A 27,859-nucleotide genomic window follows, 5' to 3' on the forward strand; every position below is an offset into this window, starting at 1 on the left:
ATCAGCACTGAGAGCAGCCAGGGCCTCCTCGCTGCCCCGCGTTGGGCAATGCTGGCAGTGCTGCCTTCCCCTGACTCCCTCTTCCCAATTCAAAGCTTGCTTGCTGTGAACAGGCAGAGGAGGAAGGTTTCTGTCCAAGGACAGGGCAGACCTCTAAGTAATACCTTATTAATTAATTAATACCTAATTAATTAAGTAATACCTTATTAAGCTCTGACTTGCCTTTTTCATAAGGAGCTGCACATACTTATGGGTTTTCCTCCTGTTTCCCCTGTCAATGATGGGTGGGGGTCACAGCATGATGTGAATGTTGTGACAATGCTGGTCAGAACTGAGGGAGCTGGAGGATGTTACTTGGCATCCAAAGTTGTTCTGGCACATCTTCACTGGATATTGCTTTAGCCTCTGCTCCAGACCATTGGACTGTTGATGATTTCTGGGCTGGGGAAGAGGATACTGTAATTCCATCAGGATTGCATGGGTCTCAGCAACCATTAGGGACAGATAGGAGAGAGCTGTGATATTGGCTTCTGACAGATTTGAGCACAAGAACGTTTGGCAGAACAGCTACACAAACAGTGTCCAGTTAATTTTGGTTTTAATTCGCTTACTTTTATAGATTGCAGGTAAGACTGGCAATGGAATTTGGACTAGAAATGACATGTAATAGGTCAGTAACTAGAAACACCTGACCATGTTTGTCCTAAGAGAAGTAAACACACTCTGCTGATTCACTTGATTTTATGCTGGCTCCCCTGGCTTGGACTGGGGGATGTTGGGCACCTGAGAGGATGTGGGGAAAGGACTAAGATTTCAGTAAGTTAGAAAAGATAGGGATATGTGCATGTGAACTGGTTATTTCACCCTTGCATGTGTTGCTTTTTCAGAAGGCTGATGATTTAAGACAGAAAGTGATACCATATGTGCCTGACAAACTGTAGGGGAGTTCTGCTGCGGCAGTGGGCCATGGCAGTGTGGTTTCAATCATGGACTGGGATTTTGATTCCCAATCCTATCAGTCGGCTTTTCAGACTCTGTGAGGGCTCCACACCCATGTTTCTATCCGCAGACAGAAACTGTAAACCAAGAGAAAATCCAAATTGTTGTGCATTGGCCCAACAAACCACCCAGGTGTCCCTGGGAGAGGAGCTGCAGCTGTACTGCAGTGCAGGTAAAGGCCAGTGTGCACTGCCATGAATGCTCCTGGTTCCAGAGATGTCGAACTCAACTGTAAAAATCAGCTCAGTGTGCACAGAGGTTTGGCACAGGAGTTTTCAGAACATGATCCTGGTTTCTTTAAGGAAATGTGCTTTAAGGAAGGTGTAGGAGTGGGAGTTGTTAAGGTAACAGCTGATGAGGTAAAAGTGTGTGTGACTGCAGCTCTGAACCAGCCTGGCTCATGCCAATCACCTCCACCTTCAGCCTCTGCAAAGGAAACAGCAAGGTTTCCTATGTGCACTCAGAGGAAGAGTTTAGCCCAGCTAAGAAATTAGGAAATCACTCAATAATGTGTCAGAAATGTTACAGTTTTCTTTCCAGGTTTTTCCTGGGTTTGCAAAGTCTCTTTTTAAAGATGGATGCAGCTTTTCCTTCTTTTGTTTTCATGTTTCCACTTATTTTGTTTTGCTTCTACCCTGTGTAGTTCTCTTTCCATATTTCCTGTTAAACCACGTGTGATGTGATTGTTTTTGTTTAACAATTTGATCTGGAACAAATTATGGCATTGCCAACATTTCCTGTTTGGTGTGCAATAGAAATCTATGCATGCCCTCACATTGATGAGATTGTGGAAATATTTGTTAGGGAATGCCAGCTCCATAGCTGGCATAGGAAGCACAGCACATGCTTCAGGAATACTTTAAAGCAATATTTTGAATTTTAAAGCAGTATTTTGAACTTTTAAGCCAGTGGATTCACAGAGGGAGAAGGATGGGAGAGGAACTAGTTCAGGTTGTTGGTTTTGGGGTTTTTTTTCTGAGTGTGTTTTCCATTTTGCAGTGGTTGGGAGCACATTATGTTTTGGGCAGGATGGGGGACATCTCTTGGGCATCTCTCCTGGAAGAGGAGCATGGAGACATCACAGTGGAGTCACCTCCCAGTAGTGGCATTGCCACAGTGTGTTCCCTATGTTTCAGAAGCTGGACAGATGGGGTGTCCTCTGGCTCCCTCTGACATTACAGGGCAGATCCAGTCCCTGTGGTTTCCCCACCTGCTGTTTGGTGTCTCAGGTGATGTGAAAGGGCCAGACCACAGGTACAGGGACACTGCAGCCCAATGGCCCTGGAAGAGGGGACAATGGATCTGCCCTGGATCTCCCACCCAAAGCATCATCTGCCCACTTATGTTCTGCCTTCTTTCCCCTGCATTGTATTGGTTTTCTTTGGCACACAGAAACAATACAAGAATCATTCCTGTGTTCTTCCACATCATTAAAATATGTGCCTTCAGTCCTTATTAACGTGGGACTTGGGATCTGCTGCTGCTCATCTGTGTGAGCAGGCCCATACTGAGGATTTTGGTGTTTATTCTCCTAGTATCTGAAGAGCCTTCTTTATGTTGAAACCCTTTTTGTCTTGTTTAAAAAAAATTATCAAGAGTTTGCCCTGTGTTCTTGGAGAGGATGTGTCTAAACAGAAAATTAATTCATCCATTTGGATTTTACCAAAGACTTTGAGTGGCTTTAAAGTATATTTAAAATGTTTATTTAAAATCCAGAGTCAAATAATTTTTAACAAACTGTCTCAAGATAGAAGAAACTGACTTTTTGGAGTAACTGTATTGTTTATTTGTTGTATTGCAGTAGCACCTAGAGATCCCTACTGTGCTAAATGCAGAACAAACACAGAACAGAGCTGGTCCCTGCCCATGGGAGCTCACAGCCCTCAGTCTGGGGTCAGCAGGAGCTCCTGGGCTCTCTTGGGGCAGTGAGTCAAACCCACAGCTTGGCCTCCCCACCACCCCCAACAGAGAACAAATCAAGTAGGAGGCAAGTTTCAGAGAGCTGAAGAACCTGCCCTCTCCTGCTGTACACTTCTCCAAGTGATTTTTCCCAAGTTGTAGTTAGCAGGCCTGTGGCTGAGCTGTGTGGGCTCCCTGAGATCACTGCTGCTCCTCAGAGAGCCGTGGTTTCCTTGTTCCCAGTGTCCTCAGGCAGATAGAGGTGTTTGGATAAAAGGAAGCCTTTTCAGTGGTTTATCATTTATATTATTTTTTTTAAGTTTTCCTTTTTTTGCCTTCTAAATTTTCTTTGTCATTCAGTACCTTTCCATGGTCGCTGCCATAGAGGGGAAGGAGATACCAAAAAGCAAACCTGACATCACACATGCACACTGTCAATCATCAAAGTATCAAAAACAAAGCTTGCAACAGCACAAACTTGTATAAATGTGGAAAGGAAGAAAAAGGACACCGACTAAGCACATCAGGCCATCTTGTCCCTTTTGGCAGCTTTAAGATAGGGTGGAAGAAACTCACCCATTTTTTGAGCTTGTCTCCTGGGTCACCATCCCATCTTTTTCCAACTTCTGTTCTAACACTCAGCTATAGCTGGGGGTTTGTGCATTCTCATTTACAGCCTTAGAGTCCCAGGGAGGGATGAACAAGGAATCCTTCATGTTCATTCATGCTAGAACAAGTCAGGGGGTCTTAGGGGCAAAATAAGCCACATGGTCATTTCTGTCCGTTCTCTCCTCTACTCTCACTTGATGGCAAGGTGTGAAGATGATGAGATTCAGCAAATGAACAGGGAGGGGCAACTTGTGTGTGCTGGTTTGGGGCAGATCTCGTCTGCTGTCTGTCCCTCCTGTGTGTAAAAGAGCAGGGGAAGAGCCATCGTGTTTCATCTCAGGGGGTGAAAGGGATGGGGTGTGAGAAGGAAACCCAGAGCCAAAAGCCAAATTGGGGATAACAAACATGCAAGTCAGAGCAGAGGGGAGGAGAGGTCTGGACCTTGGCAAACAGAAAGGTTGGATTGTGGTTTCCAGTGTGTGCTCCAGCCTGGAGCTGGCAGAAGCCTGTGGCCAGTGACTAATGCTGGCAGGAGCAGAGCATGCAGCAGTGCGGCATCATGGGAGCAGGGACAGCTCTGTGGGCTGAGGTGCCTCTAAGTGTTACCCCAGAAATAAATAAATAAATATCCTGAAGCTGTGCGTGTCACTGGTGCAGCCCAGCAGAGCTGTCTCTGAGCCCCTGCTCTTGCCCTGTGTCTCAGGCAGGGTCAGGGAACAGCACTTTAAAAACACAAGCCAAACACAGGGTGCTCTGAAATTAAATCCTTCTGCCTGCATATGAGAAAATTTGGTTTCTAATTACTTGTTTTGAAATGTTTTGTCACAACCTTCCTTTGGAAATGGAGAAGATGGAAAAAAATGGGATGAGTGCTCCCTGGCCCAACCTCACTATCCAGATCTCTGTGGAAGAAGAGCTTCCTCAAATAAGTCTCCTGTCCACATGTGATGCAGCACACATCTCTGGGAGTTCCCACTGTGCTCTGAGGTTGTGACACCCTATGTAGCTAAGGAAGAAAAAACATATAGTCTTTACCTCTGTAGAGGTGGGTCTGGATACAGTCATCTGAGTCTCATGTACCCCAGAAGCCTAGGAGAACTCGGATGTGGACTCCTGTAACCTGTCACAGGGACAGGCTCAAACAGAAGCTGTTTGGATGTGAATCCAAATCCAAATTCCCAAAGAGTTTCAGCTGCCAGTTGGCTGGGAGCCTTTATGCTATCTCTAATTCCACAAAAGAAACAAAAAAAAAATAAAGTAAAAGGTGCTTTAAAAATACCATGAGGAGAGAAACTGCCATGGAAATAAATAGCAAAAATAACAACGTTAACATGTCCGGTGTCACAGCAACTCTGACATTCAAGTAGTGTGGCCGTGCCCACAGAGCTTCTCCCAGCACTGCCGGCACGGCCCGAGGGTCAGAGCTGAGCTGGTGCCCCGTGCTCACTGAAACAACCACTCCTCCCTGGGGCTGGAATGGATGTGAAGAGAAGGGGAGGGGAAAGATGGATGCAGTCTCTGCTGATAATCAGGTCTTCGCTGTGCCCGCCTTTAGTGGGATGGAGCCACAAAGTTGTGGTGGTTGTGTCTCTCGTTCCTGCCTGAGACAGAAGGGCCGTGCTTCAGAGCTGGAAGGGATATTGCTTCAGGTACTCTGCCATCCTGCGGGGCAGGGGCAGCCGCTCCACGTCGGCCGTGCACTTGTTGATGCGCAGCCGGCACAGGTGCTGCAGGCTGGCCATGCTGTCCTTGCGGCCCAGCGGCCGCAGCAGCTTCAGGTGAACGGCGGCTGCTGCCAGCTCTTTCTGCAGGGGAGGTAGAGGAGACGGAGGTGGGTAGGGAGCCTCGCTCTTGCTTTCTGTTGTGCAGGACAGGACGTAGTGCTGGATGAGGCTGACCACGTCAGGGAAGGCCAGGATGCGAGGTTTGCTCAGGTAGTTGGAGTCCAGGCGGAACTTGCCGTCGGTGTACTCGATGCGCACGTTGGTGGGCCCGCGGTTGGTCTTGACGGACAGCGTGAACAGGTAGCTGGGGTGGGTGCTGTCCCTCACCAGGAAGGTGCCCTCAGGCATCTTCTGCAGGTGCTGCTTGGCCTCGCTGGCAGTGATGGAACCCCAGTACCAACCTGGAAAAACATCCAAGAAAGAATTTGTTAGGGAAAGAATATATCCTAGGACTGGCAGTATATTTAGGGAAGCCTTGAAGACAACCACGTTAAGGGCCTGGGAAGCAGAGCCAGAGTTGGCAAGACCTTCACAAATTAAGACCAAGTCCTAAAGGTTTCCTGCCTATGCTTGCCATTGCTGTGCTGGGGCTTGGGATGAGGCTGGCGGCTGCTGCAGCAGCTGCAGTTTACAGAGAAAAAGCAATCTGCTTTTTGCAATTCCTTCTCCCAATTTAGTTACAAAAGATAAAGTAATAAATTAGTTCATGATGTATAGAGACTGCAGATACATTTGCTGTGTGCACAAAAGCCAGCCATCCACACAGGAACCAGGTTCCTGTCTGAAGTGGGATCACGAGATTCTTCCTGGTGCTCAGATCATGGAGTTGGGTCACTGCACCCTTCTGACCCTGTGACTTTGCAATTGAGTCTTACCAGATTCTCGCAGGTAGGAGAAGGTTTTTGCAATGCAGAGAAGGTCTTCTTCAGGGTCCCGTGTCTGAGGTGGGTTGCTGTCTGGAACTGGAGCTGCCAGGGCAGGCGCAGACTCCTCCTGGAAGGCCATAACTGGGAGAGGCTGCATGATGGGCTCTGACAATTCCTCAATGCCCCTGAGTGACACTCTCCTGATCTTTTCCTCCGCCAGCAAAGGATGAGGTCTGAAATGAAAGGCACACTGTGCTATTTCTCCTTGCCTTGAGATCAGTTGCAGGGTCTGTTGAGTGCATGCTACATTATACAACGTGTTATGTTTTACAAACAGATCCTCACCATTGTTTCTGAGAGAGGCAAGGGAGGAGGAAGGAACACAGCTTTTAAAGATGAGCCCTTAGAAACAGGAACAGTGAGTTTGCCTCTTTGGTCTTATGGAAGGTGGTCAGTCTTGCAATTTACAATGATTTTGAATCTGAAATTTTTAGATGTTGCCTTTTAATATGTAGTTTCAGGGGCAGTAAGGTTTATGACAGCATTACGGCTTCAGTTACATGATTACAATGTTGGAGCGTTTCTGTTTCTGCCAGGGGGATTGTCATTTACTGCAATATAATTAGAAGCAGAATTGGGAATAGCTTAGGTTGTGTCCTACCCACTTGCTGCTCAAGGATGACCTGATCCTGAATGAATCTGTCAGAACTCAGAGTGAGCTGATCACATAGAGAACAGTGAGAATTCTTGTTTTAGCCAAGCCTGTGCACTACACCCACCCCAGTGTTCAGCAGCTTGATGAGGAGTCAGTGTGGCTGCAATCCCTGCAGGACTGCAGGAGGAGGCTCTGCCATGGCCAGGCTGCTAGAACACGTATTCCCCATGGCCTAAGTGGTGAAGCTATTCAGCATCTAAATGCATTTTCACAGAGCTGGAGCTCTCATGGGTTATGGGTGCTCCTCCTCAGCAGCACAGGGGTTCCTAAAGGAAAGCAGAGCTCTGGGGAGGATGGATGTCAGAGGCCAGGAAAGTCTTCATTCCCAGGCAAGCTCCTGAGCAAAAATTCATTTCTGTCCCAGCGTGTGTAAGCTCTTTGCCTGTGTGTCCCCTGTCCTGCTGCATGCCCTGTGTTACATCCCCCCACCATCCCCAACATACTTGTCTTTCAGACACTTTAAAGAGAAGATGCCTGAGAGAAATACACTCAGTCCTCAGTGTGACACTGCCACAGCACCACTGGAGCTGACAGTGATGGCACAGGGTAGAGCCACCTCCCCACATCGTTGAAGAGAAGCAGAAGGAGACTCTGAAGTCCCAAGTGCTTCCCTTCAGATCATCCTCCTTCCCTGTGCTCTGTGTGAACAGGGACACTTCAGGTACATAAATAAATGTGCTATAAACTCATCTGCTCCTGATCATAGCTGCACTCTACCACCTCAAACTGCTGAGACTCAAGTATGGGACAGAGAATGGGAAGAAAGTAGATTAGGGAGGACCTGAAAGCACTTTCACACCTTGTAAGAGAGAGACATGATCAGTTCCACATCTCTGCATTTCTAAACAAATCATGGAGGTTTGGAGTAAGGTAAATTTAAATCTACAGAGAGATACTCTGGCCCTTGCAATACATAACAAACCCCCTGCTATTCTGTTGGTATTTAGGAAGGAACATTCTTTTTTTTTTCCATGTGTGAAATCACATTTCACAAGAAGGATACCTGCTTGGCTTTCACAGTATCTATGTTTCTTAATTTCTATTAATGGGTAAGAAGCCAGGCTGAATAAAAGTGATTGGTGGTCCTTGTCTTCACCAGGGACCCTTGGTCACAACACCTGCATTTTCAGGGGCTTTTGTACATCTGGATATATTTTTATACCTGGAGATCATTGTTGGAAAAGCTCTGAGTTATCTTTTAAATCCTCCTGGAGATACATTTATAGGTGTTGAGGGCTCCATTTTTCAAGATATTTGGATGTCTCCCTCTTACTGTCATAGTCTTTACAAATGCCTAGCTACCTGTCTCTTTGGGGAGAGTCCCAATTCTGCATTACCTCCCTTTTTGCACAAGGAGGACCATAAACTAGATCAGCTGCTTGGAGCATGGTGCAAATAACACCAAGGTCATGGACTTGATCCCCATATGGGTCATTCAGAGTTGGACTCGATCATCCTTGTGCGTCCCTTTCAACTCAGAATGTTCTGTGACACTGATCCTTGCCTGTGCTGATCCTAACTACAAATTGCTGTGCAGGGAGGGTGTCCTGGGCCTGCTGGCACAGCAGTGTCTCTCACACCAACTGCTCCCTAAGCTGAAAATGACTGTGACTGATACTAAGGACAATCAGTCCTGCACCATTCACTCGCCAGAATTCGAATACTGCAGTCCAATTGCCAGATCTCTCTGAACTTATTATCTCCTGGAAAATTTTTCTGGCCTACCCTTCCAGGAAGGTTTGGAACATAAAAAGAACCTTTTATAGCATGGAACTTTTTTCTTTTTATATATCAACTTCAGAGAGGAAATCAGGAATTGGCGGGGAAGGAAGGGAGAGATAGCGAAGCTACACAGGGAAATGTCTGCCATGAATCAGGAGGAAAGTTGTTTCTTTCAAGGGCTGTACCAGTTCACAGTTTGGTTCTCCAAAAACCACATCAACTGTGTGAATTTGTCAGTCGATTTCTTTTACAGAGCCCATGTGCTTCAGAAGAGTTTTCCCACTGTACTCATGCTCTGCTGCCTTACACTCCGTGCCACCGGAGGCTGGAGGAGCCTGGGCCCCGACAGGCACTGTGGGGATCCTTCCACCGCAGCCAGAGAAAGGCTGCCCTCACACATTTCCTATTTTCCTTCTATACCCTGGCCTTACTCCCCTGCAAAACCTCCCAGTGTGGCTGTAGGCTCAAAGGAACATGCTGGAAGAGACGAGAAGGATTAGAAATTTCAACAGACTGGGAGGTGCTGGTGTCCTAAACAACTTTGTACATAGGCTGAAGAAAGGAAAGCTGCTGCTGGGAGCAAACTGAGCAACTCCAAGCACAGGAATGGGAGAGCAGAGGATCAGCAAGTAACAGCTTTTAACACAAGAACATTTGCAAGAGGGTTAAGAAGAGTTTGCTGGGATAAGGGCAGGTTGAAAAAGGTTTGCTGACATGAAAAAGTCAGCCCTTTGGTGGGGCAAAGAAAGGATTTGCAAATAGTGCTTGTGAGAGAGAAAGCAGAGAAAAGACGTGGAGAATCAGGACTGAATAGAGCAAAGTGTTCATACAACAGCTGTGAGGAGGAAGCAACAGCCATATGAAATTTGGCATGTCTAGCTCAGAGTCTGGGTGCACTCTCCAGAGAAACAGCAAATGAACTTCCCTGTGCTTTGGCAGCCAGAAAGCCCTGGAAGGGCAAGAAAATGCAGGAGAATCAGATATGTCTGATACCATTTAATGTTGGCTTTGTAGTTACTGTGCTGATAAGCTAAACTTCATAATACAGTATAAACAGTACAAGAAAAAATGTGGAGCCGCTCTCCCTTCCATCAGCTGCACCCCAACACTCCATTGGGAGCTTGGTCAGAATAGGATGGAGAGTATGGAGTCCAGGATATGCGAAATCCTAGAGGATAATGAAAATGGAGCAATAAATGGCCTTCAAAATAGACATTAAAATGAAAACATCTACACATCTGGCTCCATAAGTTCTTGGCGGGTAAGGGAAGCAGTAGCTCTGCTGACCCTGGAGAAAAGCTTCAGATAAGGGTTTCCCAAAGGCCAAGCTGAAAACTGAACTCCCTTTGCCATGGCTATAGGAACTGCAGCTGCAGACTGAAAATAAGAGTGAAAACAAACTGCTCACATAGTAGAAAAGTAGTGGTAAACACAAGCTCTGCTTGTCTGTGGGACAGATTTGGCAGGGGAAATGGCAGGAGAATCCCCATGCTTTGGTCATTGCAGGCAGACAAGGAAGATTTTACTCTGAGGAAGATCCACCATACACTGGAGTGACAGGAAAATCTGACATGATGACTCAGACTGAAACAAATGCTCACCATTTCCAAGTAATGCAGCATGTGTAAAAATACCAGGTGATTCCTGCACACCAGGTATTCCTCAGCTGATAAACGAAGCTGGTCAAAGGGACACTGAAGTGGACACATCAGTACTGATACTAGAGAAGGCATTTGGATGTCACCTGTTCTCCTGAAGGCAGATGTGGAACTATCTGTGTGCCCCCTGTGGCTCTCACTGTACAGAAAGCTGGGTTTAGGTACATACACTTAAACTTACACAAAACTGACATTAATTTAGCATAAATACCTCCTTAGAAATCGACCAAAGCACCTAAACTGCAGGGAAGTTTTTTCCTGTAAGCAGTTTGATTCCAAAAGGGCTTTAGAGAGCACCTATGGTGTTGGGTTGGTGTCCGCGCTGCTGCTGCGTCCACCACACTGAACAACACACCCCAAGTAATTCTTACTCTCCCAAAGACTTTGAATACCCTGTATTCAGTTTTTCAGCAGTAGAAAGCACGGAAATCAGGAATACCCTAAGGTTCCATGATTTTGGCCTTGGAATCTAAAACACGGGCACACAGTACAGACACATGAACTCAGCACTCGGCTGGCCAAAGTCATTCCCATTCCATTACAGTCACACATGGCAACACACGGGAGCTGAAAAACTGTCACAGAGAACCTTCCTAATTGCAATTATCAAAGCACAGCTTTTCACAGAAGGCTGCAAAGTATCTTACCCCTGAACGCAGAGGATCATGTCACTCCCGGACCAAGGGAAAAGCATTAAGTCTTCAAGAAAGTGAGAAATTATTTCTTCTCTTCTTGCCTTCTTTGCTTCCCCAAAGCAGCGAGATCAGCCTCTAGTTGGGGTGAGAGAAGACTGGCGAGTGTCAGCAAAGCCCTTGTGCAGGTTGTTTCAGACACAGCAGAAGACGAGCTGTCCGACAGACTTCAGCAACTTTGGCCAAGAAAATGCGTGCGCTCTCAGTGCTTCAGAAAAAATAATGTATTCTTGTTCTGCTTTTCAGAAAACAGCAGCAAAAAAAAAAGTTAAAAAAATAACCAGAGAAAAAGGAAATTACATATATTTAAAGAGGAACTGATCTTCCTTCAGAGCACTCTGAAATAATAATAAATAGGTACCAATAAATAAGATCTCCCCGAGTGCTGCGGGAAGAGCCGGAGCAGCGACCTGTCTCAGCGCTGGCTCCGGAGAAATGAAGCTCCGTGGAAGGAGGGGTAGGGGGAGAAAAAAAAAAAAAAAGGCAAACCTCCTTAGTAATCTTTTGTGTGTCCCTTTTAATCTGTTCCAGGAAGTGAGGAATTCCTGGAATCGTATTGTGCTCGCATCACTCTTCCTATATCAGCCACGAGGGGAGGAGGAAAAAAAAAAAAAAAAGCGAAGGTATAAATAGCTGTGTCCAGCAGGGCCGCGTCCATGCTGCCATGGCCGGGGGACGGAGGGAGGGGAGGGAGGGAGGGAGGGAGCCCTCCCGGCGGTGGGGTGGGCAGCCAGGGCTGGGGGAGGGAGGGAGGGGGGGGAGCCGTGCGGAGCCGCCGCCGCGCGTGTTCGCGGAAACGCCTTTGATCCATTTCCAAGAACTTTCCAGGAACGCGGGGCCGGCGCTGCCAATGGGCGCCGCCGCCGCATGCGCGGGGCCCGCCCGGGGCGGGGCGGGCAGCGCCCACCGCCTCCTGCCCGGCCTTAGAGCTCGGCTCCCTTTATTTTCCCGCAGCTGTGTGTTCTTTTCCTTCCACTTGTTTTTAAGCATTTGGTGTTGTGCGGTGTTTCATGCCTCCTCTCCCCGGCGGTTCGGCATCCTCCCCGAGCTGGTGGCGCCTCTCCGGCTCGCTGGAGCACCGGGACAGGGCAAGGCCGTGGGGCTGGAGGGGTAAACAGGGACTGACGGGGGCAATTTCCAGTGAAACCTGGGAAGTAGGAGAAGGATGTGCTGCAGGGTCTGCTACTCTGGGCAGCCATTGTGTGGTTGTCACGCTGCATAGGTTGTCTTATAAAGGTTGTCTTGGTCACCTGGGAGTCTCCTGTGAATCAGGTATCAGCTCAGCAAAGTCTCCTGGAGAAGGCTACACCATCACGGTTTTGTCCTGCATTTATAGAACATTGTCGAGTTAAAATCTGGCAACCCACAAGGAAATATTTCGGTTTCTTTTAGGGTTATTGAACCTTTTATTTTTGAACACTTTATAACAAAAGCTTGCTTGCTTTTGTCTTTTCCTGCCACGAGTTTCCACCTCCTCTCTTATTAGAGGTAAGAGAGAATGAGAGTGGTCTGCCTGCCTACCGCCTCCATTGGAGTAGGTCGAATACTTAAAAATATTACTCATCATTGTGCCATTCAGAACATTCAGGAGTGGATGGGCCGGGAGCAGAGGGGAAGGTAGGATGCTGATAAGGGTAAGATTAGAAGGGTGGTTCACTTCACGGGAATGAGCCTGAGAGGAGGCAAACTGTGTTCGGCTCCTGACTCAGGCTTTCACTCCCTACAGTTTCATTTGGCAGCTCCTCAGCTTCCTGCACACTTCATCCGTTTTCTGTCCTGAATCAGGGGCAGTGCAGTAATGAGTGCTGCTAATAATACCCAGCTATGCGAAGAGAGAGGTGCTGAGGGCCATCCAAGTATCCCGAGTCCGTCCATCCATCTAAGTACTCTAAGGGCCATCTCAAAGGGGTGGGAATGTCAGCCTGCAGGCACTCCTTGATCAGTTTGCTTCTGAGCCTGACAGACTTTAGCTCACACTTCCTCTGAATGTGTGTAAATTCACAGGGGAGGCGAGGGCCTGGCAGAGGAATTTCAGTCCTCACATTTCCTGTGCACAGCAAGCACAACATTCAGACAATCGTTCGGAGGGCCCTTTGTAGCCCTGGCTCAGGGTTGCAGAGGACACCTGCGTGCCTGTGCCCCTTCAACATCTAAATCCGAGCTTGTTTATACCTTCTGTCAGTGATGCAGCAGCACGATGGATTTGAACAGATCTAGACTACAGAGGTGGGAGCAGCTCTCGTCTCCGGCAAACCACAGTGAACCTACACATTCAGAAGGTATTTAAATTATCGTCAGCCTCGGGGGGGACGCTGAGATCCCAGCTTGGTGTGCCGGCAGGAGCGCTGCAGCCCGGCTCCGGCATTGAGGAGCTGTCTGCATCTTTTTTTCACTTAGAATTGGGCTCCATCTAGCGATCCTCGCCTGGAGGATGCGTTTAATGCAGGCTCTGTGCTGGGGGCTGAGCAGCCATGTGGATCTCGGGCGCAGGGAAGGCACGCTCAGTACTGTGCAAAGGAACATCTCCACAGAAGCGGGGGCCGCGCTGCCCAGTGCTCCCAGTACCCGTCCCGCTCTCCCGCACTGGTTTTCCAGCCGCAGTCACCGCCCCGAACCGCTCTGCTCACGGTGCTGCCGGACCCGAGACGGGCATTGTCTCCAAGTATCCGATGGGTGTGCGCATCAATGAAAGGAGATTACACTTGTACTGGAAACTTTTTTAGGGGACCACCTCAAAAAAATATTCAGGCCAATGCTTGGGCTGTTTTATCTAAGAAATCTGTGATCGGTTTGAAGTCAGGAGCGCTCAGCAGTGCTTCATCACTCGACATGAACGTTGTGCTCATTGGCACTTCTCGGGCACAGGGCAATGCCCCAAGAGAGAAACAGCACAGTGTGCCCGATGTGCCAGTGTCCCAGGCCCTGCACAGTCAATATCAAGTGCTGCCATTCACAGAAATTAGTTGTTGAAAGCCAGTTTGTATTCATACAAATGGCTTTCCAGAGTACTGCCTCGAATAATAAGGACATTATAGAGAAGGCAGCAAGAAATCTTGTTGAGTGATATCATTGAATGCTAGGCTTTAGTTATGAAAGGCGTCAAAGAAAGCTCAAAGCTCCCAATAAAGGCAGGGTCTTCCGTAAATCCAGAAACAGTGAGGCAGCAAGTCCCTCAGGAAAGTTCACTGACACAACAGCACCATCTGCTGCTAAATGTGTGCTTGGGAAAACCGGTGCCCAGAGCCCCTTCCCACTGCCGGTGTTACACGACTTCTTCTGGGCATTTGGACATTCCTGTGATCTTGCAGGATCTTCTTGGTGTAAATGACATCCAGAATCGTAACTTTTGAGAGGGGTCTGTGTGTCTGGGGAACTTGGTTTACCTTCACCAGAGCTTGAAAGACTGAAAGTCACCCCTTTGATTACTGCCTGGCCCTTACCCTGAGCTGTAGTATAACAAACCCCAGTGAGTGACCCAACGTTACCAAGAACAGCAGCTGTTGCTTGTTTAGAGGGGCCAGCTCGTTATTCGAGCAGGACACACCAATTCCTGTAATCGACAACAGGTGGTGCATTTAATGGTGTGGTTTTGATTTCCCAACCGGGTGAGTAACAATGGAGGAGTCTCTAGGGTGTGGGTGAGCTGTGCCATGGATACAGGGACATCTGAGCTGGCTCCATGAGAAGTAGGATGTGCAGAAAGGAATGGGTTTTATTTCAAGCTGTGGAAAAATACCCTGGGTTATTAGAAGGAGCTCAGCATATTTGTGGTCCTGAGGCTTGTGGCACATGGTGACCTAGAAGGTGATGGCACTGTGGCATCTGCTAGGAGTTTTGGTGCTTGATTCAAATGCTGCAAAAATTGTATTGCTGAGTGATCTGGAAGGCCACCCCAGGACTACCAGGTAATGCTGTCATACCCATTAGTTGCAGGATGTTTCAGTGAAAGAGATTAATTTCTTCTGCTCCACTGCAGCATAAAATGAAGCACCATCTCCTGTAGACAGATTAGAAGATTTTTTATACTTTTGATTTATGATTCTTCTGCAAAAAAAAATGTGTCTTTTTTTTCATATCTGCTGAAAGGGAAATGTCCAGCTGGTATCTCTCTGACTCCTCCATCAATAAACTGTGAAGGAACATAGATGGAGCCTCCCAAAACCTTCTCAATGACCAAGACAAGATACCTGTAATAGGGTGTCTGAAGCCAGGCATAAAAAAGCAGCTTTTCTAGCCTCGTCTGCATTTCTATAGGAAAATACCTGCTATGTGCTAACATGGAGGAATTAATCTTGAGGAACAAAGTCAGCTACTAGGACAGGCTCTCCACATGGTGAGAGTGGTGTTCTTGAGACTTCTGTTTCCTTAACTAGAAGCTGCTTCATGGCCAGAATTTTAATTCCTCCTGGAAACCATGCTATAATCCCATGGACACAAGGACAGAGGGTGCTGAGACTAAAAGAGAAGTTGTTCTAACAACAAAGCATCAGTAAAGATCATTGCCTATGAAAGAGCTTTATAAACCTGGTTTGTGTCAGCCAGGAGAGAAAAGAGCCAGGCTGTTTGCTGATGAGCTTTTTGAGTTTGGTTTTTTTTTCATGCCTTTTTGATAAGTCTGAGACAGACACCTCCAGAGCAGAGCCAAAAGACAGGCGAAAAAACATGCATATAGTTTGTGTTCCAGACCACTGTGTACATGACAGTCTAAACTGAAGATCCTACAAGAGACTGCTTTTGTTCTTCTTATCAAAATGTTACTCTGTAGAGCTGCCCTTTCTTTCTTTTAATATCACAGCTGCAGTTTCTGAAGAACTTCCTGGGGGATTTAATAAGGTTGTTGCAACCGCCCAACCAGACAAAGCTGTGTCCTCACTTCAACCTGACAGTACAGAGGATTTTCTCTTTGGTGACATCTGTATAATGCATCCCATGAGTGTGGATTTCTCATAACAGCAGGAAAAAATAGAGAGCTGTTACTCAGACAAAGCAAAGTTTCAGAAAAACAAGTCACTAGTTTTCAGCTGATAATTTCTGTATCACAGCTATTTCCATGAAACATTGCCATCAAAGGGCTGACCACCAAGCAAAGCACTTTTGTATATAAGGAAACTGAGATCCCTGTATCATTCAGGTATCACTCCTCAAGATCTGCCACCCCTCAGAGAACATTTGATGACATCAGCTTTCCTAGCTCTCCAGATTACAGCAAATTCAGTTCCTTTCATTTTTATTGGGAAATGAGACATTTGAAAGTCTGAAATGTCTTTGATCCCAGCTATTGAATTGCTACCGCCCAATAAAAAGACAGTGAAAATACCCAGTGAAACATCCAAAATTAACCTTCTCTGTTAGAACAGAGTGGTGCTGTCTGTCTGTAAAGCAGGTATCTGTAATATTGAAGACATGATAAAATCAGGGAGAACATATCCAAACTGTGTGCTGGCTAAAATAAAAAGCTTCACCAGGTTAAGACACTGGTTAGAGGAAAGGGGTTGCTGCCCCTAAGCTCATTGAAAGAAGAGAACCTCGATATTTTCTCCTATAAGCTGTGTTTTATTTTGAGACAAGCAGGCATAACTGAGCTACACCAAATTCTCTTTTGAAATTTAAGTTGCTCTATGTTGTTGCTGTTGGAGACTTCTGGTAAAAGTAGGATTAATGTTTAATTTACAGTGTTGAGGATTTTTGTGAAGATGAAAGAACTTTTGCTGTAGTGGGCTCAGCCTGTAATAGTGCTGTTTTAGGGGTTTTTTTAACTTCAAAAAGCAAACATCAATAAATAAATAAAAACATCTGTTTGAGTGAAAAACATCCCCTGGCTCAAGGAGCTGCAGTGGGCCTGTCAGTGTATTCTCCATCACCATCTCCAGAGGATGCTCATGGAGCTCCACCTGCCATGAGCACCAAGAGAGGCTTCAGGAGCTGCTTTTTATTTTGGGGTCATCCTTGTGTAGAGTGAGGCTGTCTGATACTTGGGCTGATGCTAGAAAGGCTTTTTAGGAGTTTATGGTGGTTGAAATGAGCAGAGGGTTGAAGTAAGGCCTTATTAACCATGATTCACATTGGGTTTTGCCCTGCTTAAACTTACTACTGGTTGCTGGTAAAATGATGAGCTTTGCCAAGAGCATATCCAGGCAACATCAGGTGGTGAACCCAAACAAGCTTTTCATCCAGTGAGATACTCCTCTGACTTCAAAAATGTGGTTTTTGTTGTCCCTGTTTCTATTGTCCCCGTAACTCTTCTCATCAGGAGATGGCTCATAACTGAGGCATGTAGAACCAACTAATTTCACACATCCTGTCTCATTCCCTCATCTTTCCTCCTTGCTTTCCATGCACAGCTTATTTTTTTAGAAACTCATTCTTGTAATAGTTAGAGTCATAGTTTCTTAATGAAATTCCTTACTTCTGACACACTACAGAAAATAGCAACCCCTTCAGTAGACATCTGCTTGGAATTTTTACAACATTTAATATTTCTTAGAATAGAGCCATAAATCACCTTCTACCAGCTTCAATGTGCTAGTCAGTGTAACTCCTGCCTGCTTTGGGCAGCCGTGGGCTTTTGGGTGAGAGTTACATGGAAAAATCCAAAGCAGGGCCAGGAATGGGAGCTACAGATAGGTGTGAGCAAGTATGGTTTTCAAAATAAAAAATGCAGAAGAGAGTGGAGAGATTTAGGAGTTTTCTGAAGGGTCTGGCCCCCAGTGACTGAGTGCAGAGAAGAGAACTAATAGTTACCTGTTGCAAAGAGAAGGAAGTTACCATCCAGGACAAACAGAAAAGCAGAGACAGGGAGAAGGCATGGGAAGGAAAATCAGAGCAAGCTGGTGACAGCAGAACGATGTTATTGAAGGTTTGCAACCTGGGAGCTCACAGTTACAGATACATTTCTCTGAGACTACCACAGTGGGAGGTGATGCAGACTAAGACGGCTGACAGCTAAACCTGAAAAGATTGGAAATAGCTGTTTTCCTCAGGGATTTGATTAGCCCAGAATAAGTGAACTGAATCAGGGGGCCAGGCCCTCCAGCAACTGAAGTGCTGAAAGCCTGGAAGGGAAACCTGAGGCAGAATAGCTGTAGCATCACATCACATGGTGATGTACTGCAGATCTGCATCCTGCTAAGTTGAACTACTTTTTATTCCTTGGGGAAAGGGCTCATTAGTCCTTTTAATTATTTTCCTATCTGCTAGAACTCCAGATGCTATTATGTTACGTAAAATGACAAATGTATTTTTAACTTGTAAAGCATGTGAACTTTAAGCTCCTTCCAGTGATACGAATACAGCTCCATTTCGATGCATGACTCATCTTCACATGTAGGGAAAAAAGCTCAGCATTTCACATCCCTGGAACCACACTCTGTGCACCACTGATGAGCGACAGTTGCTGTGGGAACCATCTCTTTTAGTATCCTGACTGTGCATCCGAAAGCGCCGAGAAACACTGACCGCGTCTTTGGTCGCGTTCAGTGACTGCATTAAGTGAGAGCAGCCTTCCGGTAGCCAAGCGCCTGAAGGATCACTGCCCGCTATCTCATCTCCCTGTAAAAGCCCGTTTAACACAGGGTTCGGAGCGAGCGTGGCGATTCTCCCTTCCCCGAGGAGCCATCGGGGGAAGGGCCGGCGGTGCCACCGCGCGGGCGCGCTGCGGTACCAGCCCGGAGCCGCCGCCGCCGCTGCAGCCTCATTTCCCCCCTCTAGCAGGGCCGTTTACCCCAATAAATTAATATCGTGCGGTAAATCGCCGCCCTAGATCACCTTAAAACCACCGCAGGGGTTGTTCCCCACCAGGGTTGTCCAGGAGAGCCCGAGCAGTGGAAGCTGAACACGAGGCAGCTCCCGCTCCCCTCTCGGGCCCGGCCCAGTCCGGGCCGCTTGTCGGGGCTCGGGCCGGTCCCGCCGCCGGCAGCCCGGCGCGGCTCGGGGCGGGAAGGCGGCGCGCACCTGCCCGGAGCGGCGGGGCGGACCCAGGCAGAGCCCGCCTTCCCCGAGCCGCTCCGGGAAGCCTCGGCTAGGGCCGCGCCGCCACAGGCAGGTAATGGAGCTCCGGCGTGGAGCTGCCCCCGCCCGGCTCCCGCCGCCGCCGCCCCCCGCTCTCCCGGCTTCGCCTCAGGGCTTTCCCGCCCTGCGCCGCCGCCTCAGCGCGGGGGCCTGAGCGAGCGGCCCCTCCGCTCCTGGTAACGGCGCGGCTGGCACCGGCACCCGGCCCGGGGATTCCCCTCAGGTCCCCAGCGGGACCCTCCCGGCTTTGGGAGCCACGCCATGGCATCTCCACGGACTGCAGTTTCTGGGAGGTTTGGAGGTCCCTGCCCCTAGCATGGGGACCCGGGCAATTAAAGCGCAGTCCCAGAGTTCGGTGCCTCCTCAGGCAGTGCCTCTCTGGGGTTCAGTCCAGGTATTCGTGGTTCTCTTGCGCAATTTGGGAGTGTCGGGATGAGGCAGGGGACCCTTGTGAGGATTTCTATATGAAACGTTGAGGCAACAAGTGGTTGATGAGGGTTGTTGAGCTCGAAGCCTTGTTCTGTTGTACAGACCTTAGCTGTGGTGTTAGTCCAAGACCCAGCAGTTACTCAGTAACTTTTTGTTGCAGTAGAAGCAGTGATTTATACCTGCAGCCTGAGAGCTGTGTGTACTGAACTGGGGTGACAGGTCTGTAAAGCTCAGGTGTGCTTTCCTGAGGTGACCCTTCACTTGTGTTCTCTCTGGCACCTGGTCATCTTGTTAAGAGAATAGCGGTCAGGTGGGACAATAGTTGATATCAATTACTAACATGTGTTTACATTTTTACTCAGGACTAAATGGCGAGCAAATGGACTGCCTGAAGCACTGGGTTTGATTGCTTTAGAGAACGGGCTCTGCTGAAGGTACCCGACAGATTCCTGTGGGGTATCTCTGTCATCCCAGAGTCTTCCCTGATATGGAACAAAGTGAAGGTGAACAGGAATCCCAGGCAGAAAGTCTCGCGGAGAGCAAGAGCAGTGTGGAGAGCAAGAGCAGCGTGAAATCCTTGCCTGGGGGAACAGCCCATGTCAAACTAGAGATAAAAAAACATGCAGTTACAGACGACTACAAACTCTCCAAACGTGTGCTAGGGTTAGGAATCAATGGCAAGGTACTGGAGTGTTTCAACAAGCAGACAGGCCAGAAATGTGCTTTGAAGGTATGTGTGTTTTGTCTTTTTTTCCTTATTTATGGTTTGGAGGCCAAAGTTCATTCCCTGTAAAAGCTACTTGTTCTGTGCTTACCTTTCTCAAAGAGTGATGTGTGAAGAATCTGAATATGTGGAAACATTTGCTATCACAACACTGGAGTCCCAGCTTGAGTCTTTTCCAGAATATTCTGTGTAGTTTCCAGAATAACGTTATCAGCTGTGAAATTCTTGTGTTCATATTTAAAAGACAAGAAAGCGGGGGAGAGAACCGTGTCTTGGTGTGTTCTGGGAGAAAACTTGTTAGATTTTGAATGAACATATTATGCAATACTCAACAAAGGAAACTATTTTGGATCTTGTGCAGTGAATAGGCCTAAGCTGTGAAATACTTAAATGTTCATTGATCTTCAGTCTTTCCTCTGTATGAAGATTTTTCTTAAGGAGCACTTCTAGTTGTTAATTTATATTCCTCCTTTATTTTTGTGATCAATTTACCAAAGGCTATTTCCTGGGAAAGCACTGATTACACCAGGATGGCAAGTGAGTTTAGTAGATATTTATGGTGGTAAGTACCACTTAAATAAATGGAGCAATAACCATTCATTAGAGAGCATAAAGCTTACTTGCCTTTTGTTCTGCAGCTTTTAAACTTGAAAATTTCCTTGGTGCTCTTAAACCACATTATTGGGAAAAAAACCAGCCTAAATGAGAACCAGGATGGTTCAGTACCAGAAGACTAAAAGCAGCTGAAATAATTGTCATGAGAATTATTATGGGTGTTACAGATTCCTTGCTGGTGTTAATCTGGTGGGTCCAGGAGGCTCTCAGGTATCCTTCCTGTCCCTATTCACACTCCATGTCTGCTGGGAGCAGAGTGGATCTGCCAGGGGTCAGCTGGAGGCTCTACCAAAGCCTGAGGATGGTCTTTACCAAACAGAACTTTGCATTGTGATAGAGAAGCCTGGAAATACCTGGCAGCTTTGGGTACTGGAAAAAAAAATTAATAGAGGAGCTAGAAAAGCTTATAGTACAATAATTTGCTGATTAATTCACGTGTTTCCAACACTCTGATGGAGTTTATCACACTCTTTTGTATTAGCTTCACATAGCTGACTGACAGAAGTTTATCATAGGGAAACTGGAGGTTTTGACAACAGACTGCAGGTCCTGGGGTTTGCACCTGCCGTGGGGAGTGTCACATCTTTGTGTCTCTGAGATGATCCATTAATCAGGTCCTTCTGCAGTGCTAGCAACATTAATTTCTAAACTTAGCATACTGTGATGAAGGATCATAGTTAATGCTGAAGCTGATCTGCTGTTTCTGAAGAGTTCAGTGGCTTTGTTGCTGGTTAGAGATCATTCACACTTCAAAGGGTTTGCAGTCATAAGGGCTGGAAGCATTTTAAAATAGAAGTTGCCTTTCCAGAGGGCAATCCAGTAGCAACAAGTATGTTCCAGAGCAAATTTTGTACCTCTGGAATGAAGTAGCAAACATATTCCAATGTATATTAGCACCTGAAACTATTTTTTTTATTTTAGCCCTCAGAGTTGGGGAGAGAGAGAAGAGAATGGAAATTGCTGTGCCCTGATAGAATGTCTTCTGCTTGATGGGTTGGAGGAACCTATTGGTGGAGTCTCTAATACCTGTTTATGTTTAGCACTGATTGAGTGGGCTGATTTTTCAGAACTTTTAATATACATTAAGGACCAAAGTTCCACTTCTCCAGTCATTTCAGGTCAGCAATAGCTGATGGATCACTGACCTTACCCTGTAAATGTGTTTGTCATCCTGTTTCCCATCCAGCTGTGCAATGTGTGCACTTTTCTTTTGAACAGGGCAGAAGCATGGCAGCAATATCAAGATGTTTATAAGTTCTCTAGGGAGTTTGAATGGCAGATAATAGTTTGCTGCTTGCATGTGTGCATTTCTCATCATTATGGGTTTAAGTGCTGAATAAAAAGTTAAACATGCAATTAAGTAAAACTGCCAGCAGCCCAGAGAGAATCCTCTGCTCTCTGCAAAGATGGTCTGGTGAGGAGATTATCCAACAAGGAGGGATAAAAACTCTGCTTGGTTAATTTGCAAGAATAGAAACATCTTTTCCCAGCCCTGAAGATATTTGCAAGGATGAAAATATTCATAGGAAGTTTTTCCTTTGTTTCTTGTGAAACCTGAACTGGGCCACACAAGTCTCAAACCTGCTCCAGATGACAGTTCAGAGCAAATCATCCAGTCAAAGCAGTTATGTAAAAGGAACAAGAAGCTTAGGAAAAAATATTCAGAAACAGCTTCACAGCAGAATTCTCTGTGTAGGGACAACAGGGCCTTGCCACTGCTCGTTCTTCTCAGGTGTGATGGCAGGGTTATCATTCACTTACAGAAATAGAAAGTGAGACTGATGAAGCTGTTACAGAGCAAACCCAACTGGTATGACAGGTAAAGAGAAATGGAAAGACTGAGTTGCAAGTTGAACATGAAAAAAAGGGATGCTGGATGGATTTTTTTCTGGAGGTTGCTTGCACATATCCATTGAGATTTATGTATATTTGTGGACAAATACTTCAGGCATGAGAGTGCTTGCTGTAACCTGCTCCTGGGAAAGGAAGAACTTCCCTCCTGCTGCTGAAGATAAAGTGTAATAGGCTGTTCTCCTTTACATCAAACTTGCCCATTAAAGCAGCTCCTGACTGGGCAGATCACACTGCTTTCTGCCTGCAGGATTTCTTTTAAATGAGAACAGAGCCAGCACAGCCAGGGTCTGGATAGAAATTACTCAATGGAAGGAATTTTAGCAGGGGTACTCAAGAGGAAAGGGCTTGAACAGGCAAAAATATTAATTCCCAGAGCCATACATCAATCAAGCACTCCATGCTGGAATTGGGAGGTCCCTGTTGTTGTTAGTCCATATCTATAATTGGAACAGGTTAGAATTTCATTAATCATTTTGGAGTGGGAAAACACAAGACATCCTTTTGGAGATACTGCAGGGTTTTGGTTATTTTCCTAAAATACTGTGTGGCTTAGTTTACTCGGCTTGGCGTTGTGATTTGCTGCCCAGTTTACAATGTGCTGTCAGCTTTGTTTCTCTTAAATTGAAATGCCACAGGCATTGCTGTCCTGCTCCAGAAAATCTCATCTGGTTTCTCACTTAGACACATAATGACATTTTGGCTGAGCAGCACTGTTTCCAAATAGTGAGAACACGAGGATTTAGAAAAGCAGAAGCATAAACAAAACTGCTGTGCAGGACTGTGGCCTTCTAGAAGGCAGCTATGCTTTGGTCTCTGCCTCCCTTACAAATAGAAAAGCTTCTCAGATCTCTTTCCATAGTTGGTCCAGAAATAGCTGTCAAGTGAAGTCTAGTCACTCTTCTATTTTTATCTCCTCTCTGCCAGCCTGCCCCCTTCTGTTCACTTTACCTTTTGAGGCTTTAGGGCAAGTTTAACCTCCACTTCTTTAACACTGACATCTGCCCCAGTGTTCTCTGCTGGTGTTTGCACTCCTCACTGTTTTTAGGGAGAGGAGGAAACCAAAATAGTTGCTTACCTGTGAGGATAAATGTGAACTCCTGGGACTTGCCTTCCATGAAAAAAATCCCAACCTAAAGCTCCTTGTTCTTTCTTTCCTTCTCCCTCATTTCCTTTTTGGCACAAATTCCTGCTAAGTGGTGTCAAAATAATACTGTCATGTATTTGATGATCTCCTTTGTTTTGTGGAAAATGGTAGGAAGGGCTCAGAGCTGGAATTAAGAAATAATAAGAATAGAGAGAACAGAGAGGTAGGGAGCCTCCTGCAGGGTATTGGGGCTTCTCTGCACCTGTAGCTTCATGATTTTGGTGGATGTTTCAGGATATAAAAACAGTGTTAGACATCATTGCCATACTATTTATCTTCAGTAAAGAGGTGGTGCTTTTTTCCAGAAGAAAAGGAAGGACAGTTCAGGCATAGCCACAAAACAAAGACCCTTGGAATTTCAGGAAACTTTGGTTATGGGTGCATTGGCACTTTGGGGATGGGTAACTCCTGAGTAGCAGTGGTAAAATGCTTCCCCCTAAGCACTGGGCACATGCCCTGTGTGCTGCAGATCCTCCAGCCACCCAGCACTTCAGGCTCAGGTGGAGGGTGTATGAATGGACCTGCTACTTCATGGAATTGCTTAGGTTGGTAAAAAGCCTTAAAGATCAAGTGCAACCATTAACCCAGCACTTCCAAGCCCATCACTGAACCATGTCCCCAAGTACCACATGTACACACAGACCTTATCCTCTGGAATAAATAGTGAGATAAAGCATCCCCTGCCTCATGGAAAATGTGTTGTGCTGCTCTGTGCCAGCAGAAAAGTGACTGTAACTTGCTGATTTGAAGACAAATAGGCATAGCCCAAATGTTAAATAAAGCAAAAAGCAAACACAAAATTGAGCACCCTCCTTGCCTTTTAGGTATGAAGAATATTTAGTGAACGATAGAAATAATTGTAGAGTAGGAGTCTCTGCTGCTATGCATAAGAGTGTTAGCACAACTTTCTTCTCAGAAGGAAATAAAACAGATAATGGAGAAAAAAATTTTTAAAATAAGTCCTTCCCAAAATTATTCTTGGGACCTGCACATAGGACTATCTAGAGAATGTTGTTCTGCTTTCCATAGGTGAGTTGCTGTGGACAGACACAGGCATTCTGCCTCAGTTTGATTTAGTCTTGAGCTATGTTTCTGTCTCCCACTCAATTTTAATGTTTCTGATTACATTAAATAGTTCTGCAAAAGCTATTATTGGGATAGTCTGTTTCCAGTTAGTTTACCCTGGAGCTAGGTCATGATTGCTCACACACAGGAGCCTGTACAGTCCAAAGTATTTGTTTTGCAAATTATCTAAATAGCTGGTGCTTGTAAAATACCCTGCTTGCTGCCCGAAGTAAGATAATGACCAAGGAAAATAATGCAGCAGTGGAGAAAGCACTGCACACAGTGAAAGTGAAGGTTATTTTAGGCTGATGATTGCTTGTAGAATAGGAAATGTTACCAATCTTCTGAGATGCTGCATATTGCATTTTTAGAAGAGAATTATGCCAGATTAGGAATGAAACATTTCAACATTTTTGGCATAAGGAAGAATAACGGTGTGCTAAGCTTAGAACTGTGATGACAGTTTGGGGAACCAAGTGTAACAGGCTTTATCCAGGGTGAAGCAGCTCTTCTGGAATGATTGTGTGTTTCTGGAGGCAATCAGCACTTCCTAGTGAAGTGTTCTGTAGTTCTCTCTTACCTACCATGTTCCCTGCAGAGGGTTTATGCTGGTTTATCTCATGCTACAGTAAATCCAGTGTCAGTAACACAGCTTGGTCTGAGTAACAAAGTCTGGGGGCTGTGCTGTAGATCAAAGCTGGATACAGCATAGAATAAATAGGAGTTCAGAAGAGTTCCAGTGAAATGGCAGCCCTGTCTACACAGAGTGCCTAAAATATGGATAGCATCAGACTGGTCCTTGAATTTTATCCTTCAGTGCCAATCTTGGTGACTATTATGTAAATATGCATAAAATACCTAAAATAACTTCCAGTCGATTAAAAAGTGGGTCGTTTCTACTGCTACAAGAATTGTTTTTAAACCAGTGAGTCATTCAAGACCAGAGTCTTTGAGCACTTTGTACTTATTGGGGCCAGACTGGCACCTTTCAAAGTGTCAGTTGGACTAGTTAATTTTTAAAAAAAGAGGACTTATCCATTTACTTTGAAGATCTGACATTCTCGACTGGTCTACTCTTTATTTGAAATATAGCAAATAATTAAAAAAATTAAAATGCGGGCTCAGTCTGAAATAATGGAACCATACGTAATAAATTTATTTTATTCAATGGCAATTAATTAAGCCTAAGAAGCAGAAACAGAAAGCCAAATGCTATAAACCATTAAGTCATCTTGAAAAAGCAGAACTATGTTGCTGCTACTTTGCACCTCTCTGTTCTCCCCCGGTCTCTCAGCAAGCCGGCACACGTTACAGCCTGACTTGCACGGCAACAAAGCTGGGGAAGATGAAGGCGTGTTCCCCGCCTTGCCGGGTTCAAAGAGCCGATAAAGCTCCAGATAAGTGCCTGACTCAGCTGCGGGGAGGGTGCTGAAAGCAGAGCACGTGTGTGCCTCGGTCAGACACCGCTGATCGCCGACACCCTCCTCGCACTAGAGGGCTCCTCTCTGTCTGCCCCTCCTCGCTCTAGAGTATAAATCCTCTGTGCCATTTAACCAAAAGAAACCTCGCTGATTTGTGCTAGTGGGAGTCTCGTTGCAGGTAACTGGATTTTGCAAATCAGCTTAAGTGTAAAGGAGCAAGATGCACGAATTTTAAACTTAATTTGCAACACAAGTGTACTTCAGGTGTATTTACTTATGGTCATATCATGTAGATAGATTCCCAGATTGGAAAAACCTGATAACATTTAGGAAGAATCAGCTCCACACCTGAATGTCAAGGCTCACACACATCCCTTTCTCCTTAGTGTATTTTCCTCTGTCTGTGGTAGCACCCTGTGTTAAAAGTGGCCTGGCTTGAGAATGAATGGCTTCCTGTTGTCGTTTGTGCCAGTTCAGTTTCAGCAGAAAGCACAGTTTATGTTCCTGCTGTGATAAATTCATGGGAAGCACAGAGAAAGAAGGTGTCACTGTTATTGGGAGCAAGAGGCAATGCAAATTTGAGGGAGTAGATTAATATCTTGCCTATGAAGTGTTCTGTTCTAATGCCTTCACTGTATACAGTGATTCATTTTTTTCTTTTAAAAAATGATACAGTCTTTGATTTATTTACACCATCATGCAGCATTTTGCATCCCTAAATAGTTTTGCAGTTGATCTTTGCTGAACCCTGAAGAATTTCCCATTTCTCATATGACCTGAATTTGTTTCCCTGTTTTGCTTTTCCATGATAAATGTGTTTTTAGAACAGCAGACTTTAGGATGGTGTGTAATATTCTATTGCCAACAGTACAGTTGTCTGCAGAGCTTTATGTGTTTTATGTCTTTTGGCCCTGCAGGGTTGTGTGCAGTCCGTGTGGCTCTTGCACTCTCCGAAGACACAGCGACACCGAAGGGAAGGGAAGGGATGTGGCCAGTGCTGGAGCTGGGCAGTAGCTGCCCTGCTTAACTAATGGGAAACCGTGAGAACTCCTTTCCATCAGCAGCAGTGAAAGCTGGTGGTGTGGTCTGTGTGGATTAGGGTGTATGAACTGCAGGGATTGTGGTATTTTACACAGACTTCCTAAGCACTTAAGATGATTCAAAGCTCCGTAAATGAGATTAAGCTGTAACGCTGCAGCATTTTAATACCTTGGCAGTGAAGGGGAGAGGATTCTTGCTCAGCATGTAAATCATGAGTGACCTCCCAGTTCCTGAATCTTTGTGATACCTGGCACTTTGCACTGGAGCTTTCATGGCCTGTATTAAGAAAAAACTCAAATATTAGATTTGTACAAAAGTTAACTTTTCTTTCAGAGAAGTTTGCCTCCTGAATTTGTTTTAAAAAACCCTCCAAACCCAAACAAATCACTCTGAGTGTGCGATCTTTATGAGTAATTTCAGATAATCTGGATAAGGAGCCAGTCTTTTTAAAGTTGCACTGTGCACAGATCTTAAGTCTTGCCAGTTCAAACTCTGGCTCCTGTCCATGGGCTTTTTCCCAGGATTTTTTTTCTTAAATACTCTCTTAAAGACGCTGGCATTCCAAGTAACAGGCCCTAAAGCAGCTCCTGGGATCTGAGTCAACAAAGGCTGAGGACAGATTTATTGAGACTGTTGTAAGGAGAGAAATCAGAGAAAAATTTGATTGTTTATGGG

The 27,859-nt window shown here is 45.9% G+C and overlaps 2 protein-coding genes across 5 annotated transcripts in view; one reads left to right on the plus strand and one right to left on the minus strand.

Annotated features, from left to right (window-relative positions):
* Nucleotides 1–2,686: 2,686 nt before the first annotated feature.
* Nucleotides 2,687–11,481, minus strand: CISH (cytokine inducible SH2 containing protein). Of its 3 annotated transcripts, none has more exons than XM_059480463.1 (4): nucleotides 11,374–11,481; nucleotides 10,840–11,119; nucleotides 6,107–6,330; nucleotides 2,687–5,632 (listed from the first exon to the last, which is right to left on the minus strand). In XM_059480463.1, the coding sequence occupies exons 2-4, from the start codon at nucleotides 10,884–10,886 to the stop codon at nucleotides 5,130–5,132; spliced, it is 774 nt and encodes a 257-aa protein (XP_059336446.1). In that variant the 5' UTR covers nucleotides 10,887–11,119; nucleotides 11,374–11,481; the 3' UTR covers nucleotides 2,687–5,129. The 3 variants fall into 3 exon arrangements, with proteins under 3 accessions (XP_059336446.1, XP_059336447.1, XP_059336445.1); XM_059480464.1 differs by lacking the exon at nucleotides 11,374–11,481 and adding an exon at nucleotides 11,246–11,300; XM_059480462.1 differs by lacking the exon at nucleotides 11,374–11,481 and having other exon boundaries at nucleotides 10,840–11,330.
* A 1,508-nt stretch (nucleotides 11,482–12,989) lies between these two features.
* Nucleotides 12,990–27,859, plus strand: part of MAPKAPK3 (MAPK activated protein kinase 3) — a 52,750-nt gene continuing 37,880 nt past the window's right edge. The window contains exons 1-2 of one of the 2 annotated variants that reach the window (XM_059480368.1): nucleotides 12,990–13,163; nucleotides 19,683–20,050. In XM_059480368.1, the coding sequence (XP_059336351.1) occupies nucleotides 19,808–20,050 (243 nt within the window). In that variant the 5' untranslated portion in view covers nucleotides 12,990–13,163; nucleotides 19,683–19,807. Of the gene's footprint in view, nucleotides 13,164–18,892; nucleotides 18,926–19,682; nucleotides 20,051–27,859 lie in introns of those variants that run through there. The other variant, XM_059480369.1, reaches the window with a different exon arrangement.

The sequence above is a fragment of the Ammospiza nelsoni genome, chromosome 11 (assembly GCF_027579445.1).
Source record: "Ammospiza nelsoni isolate bAmmNel1 chromosome 11, bAmmNel1.pri, whole genome shotgun sequence".
Taxonomy (NCBI): domain Eukaryota; kingdom Metazoa; phylum Chordata; class Aves; order Passeriformes; family Passerellidae; genus Ammospiza; species Ammospiza nelsoni.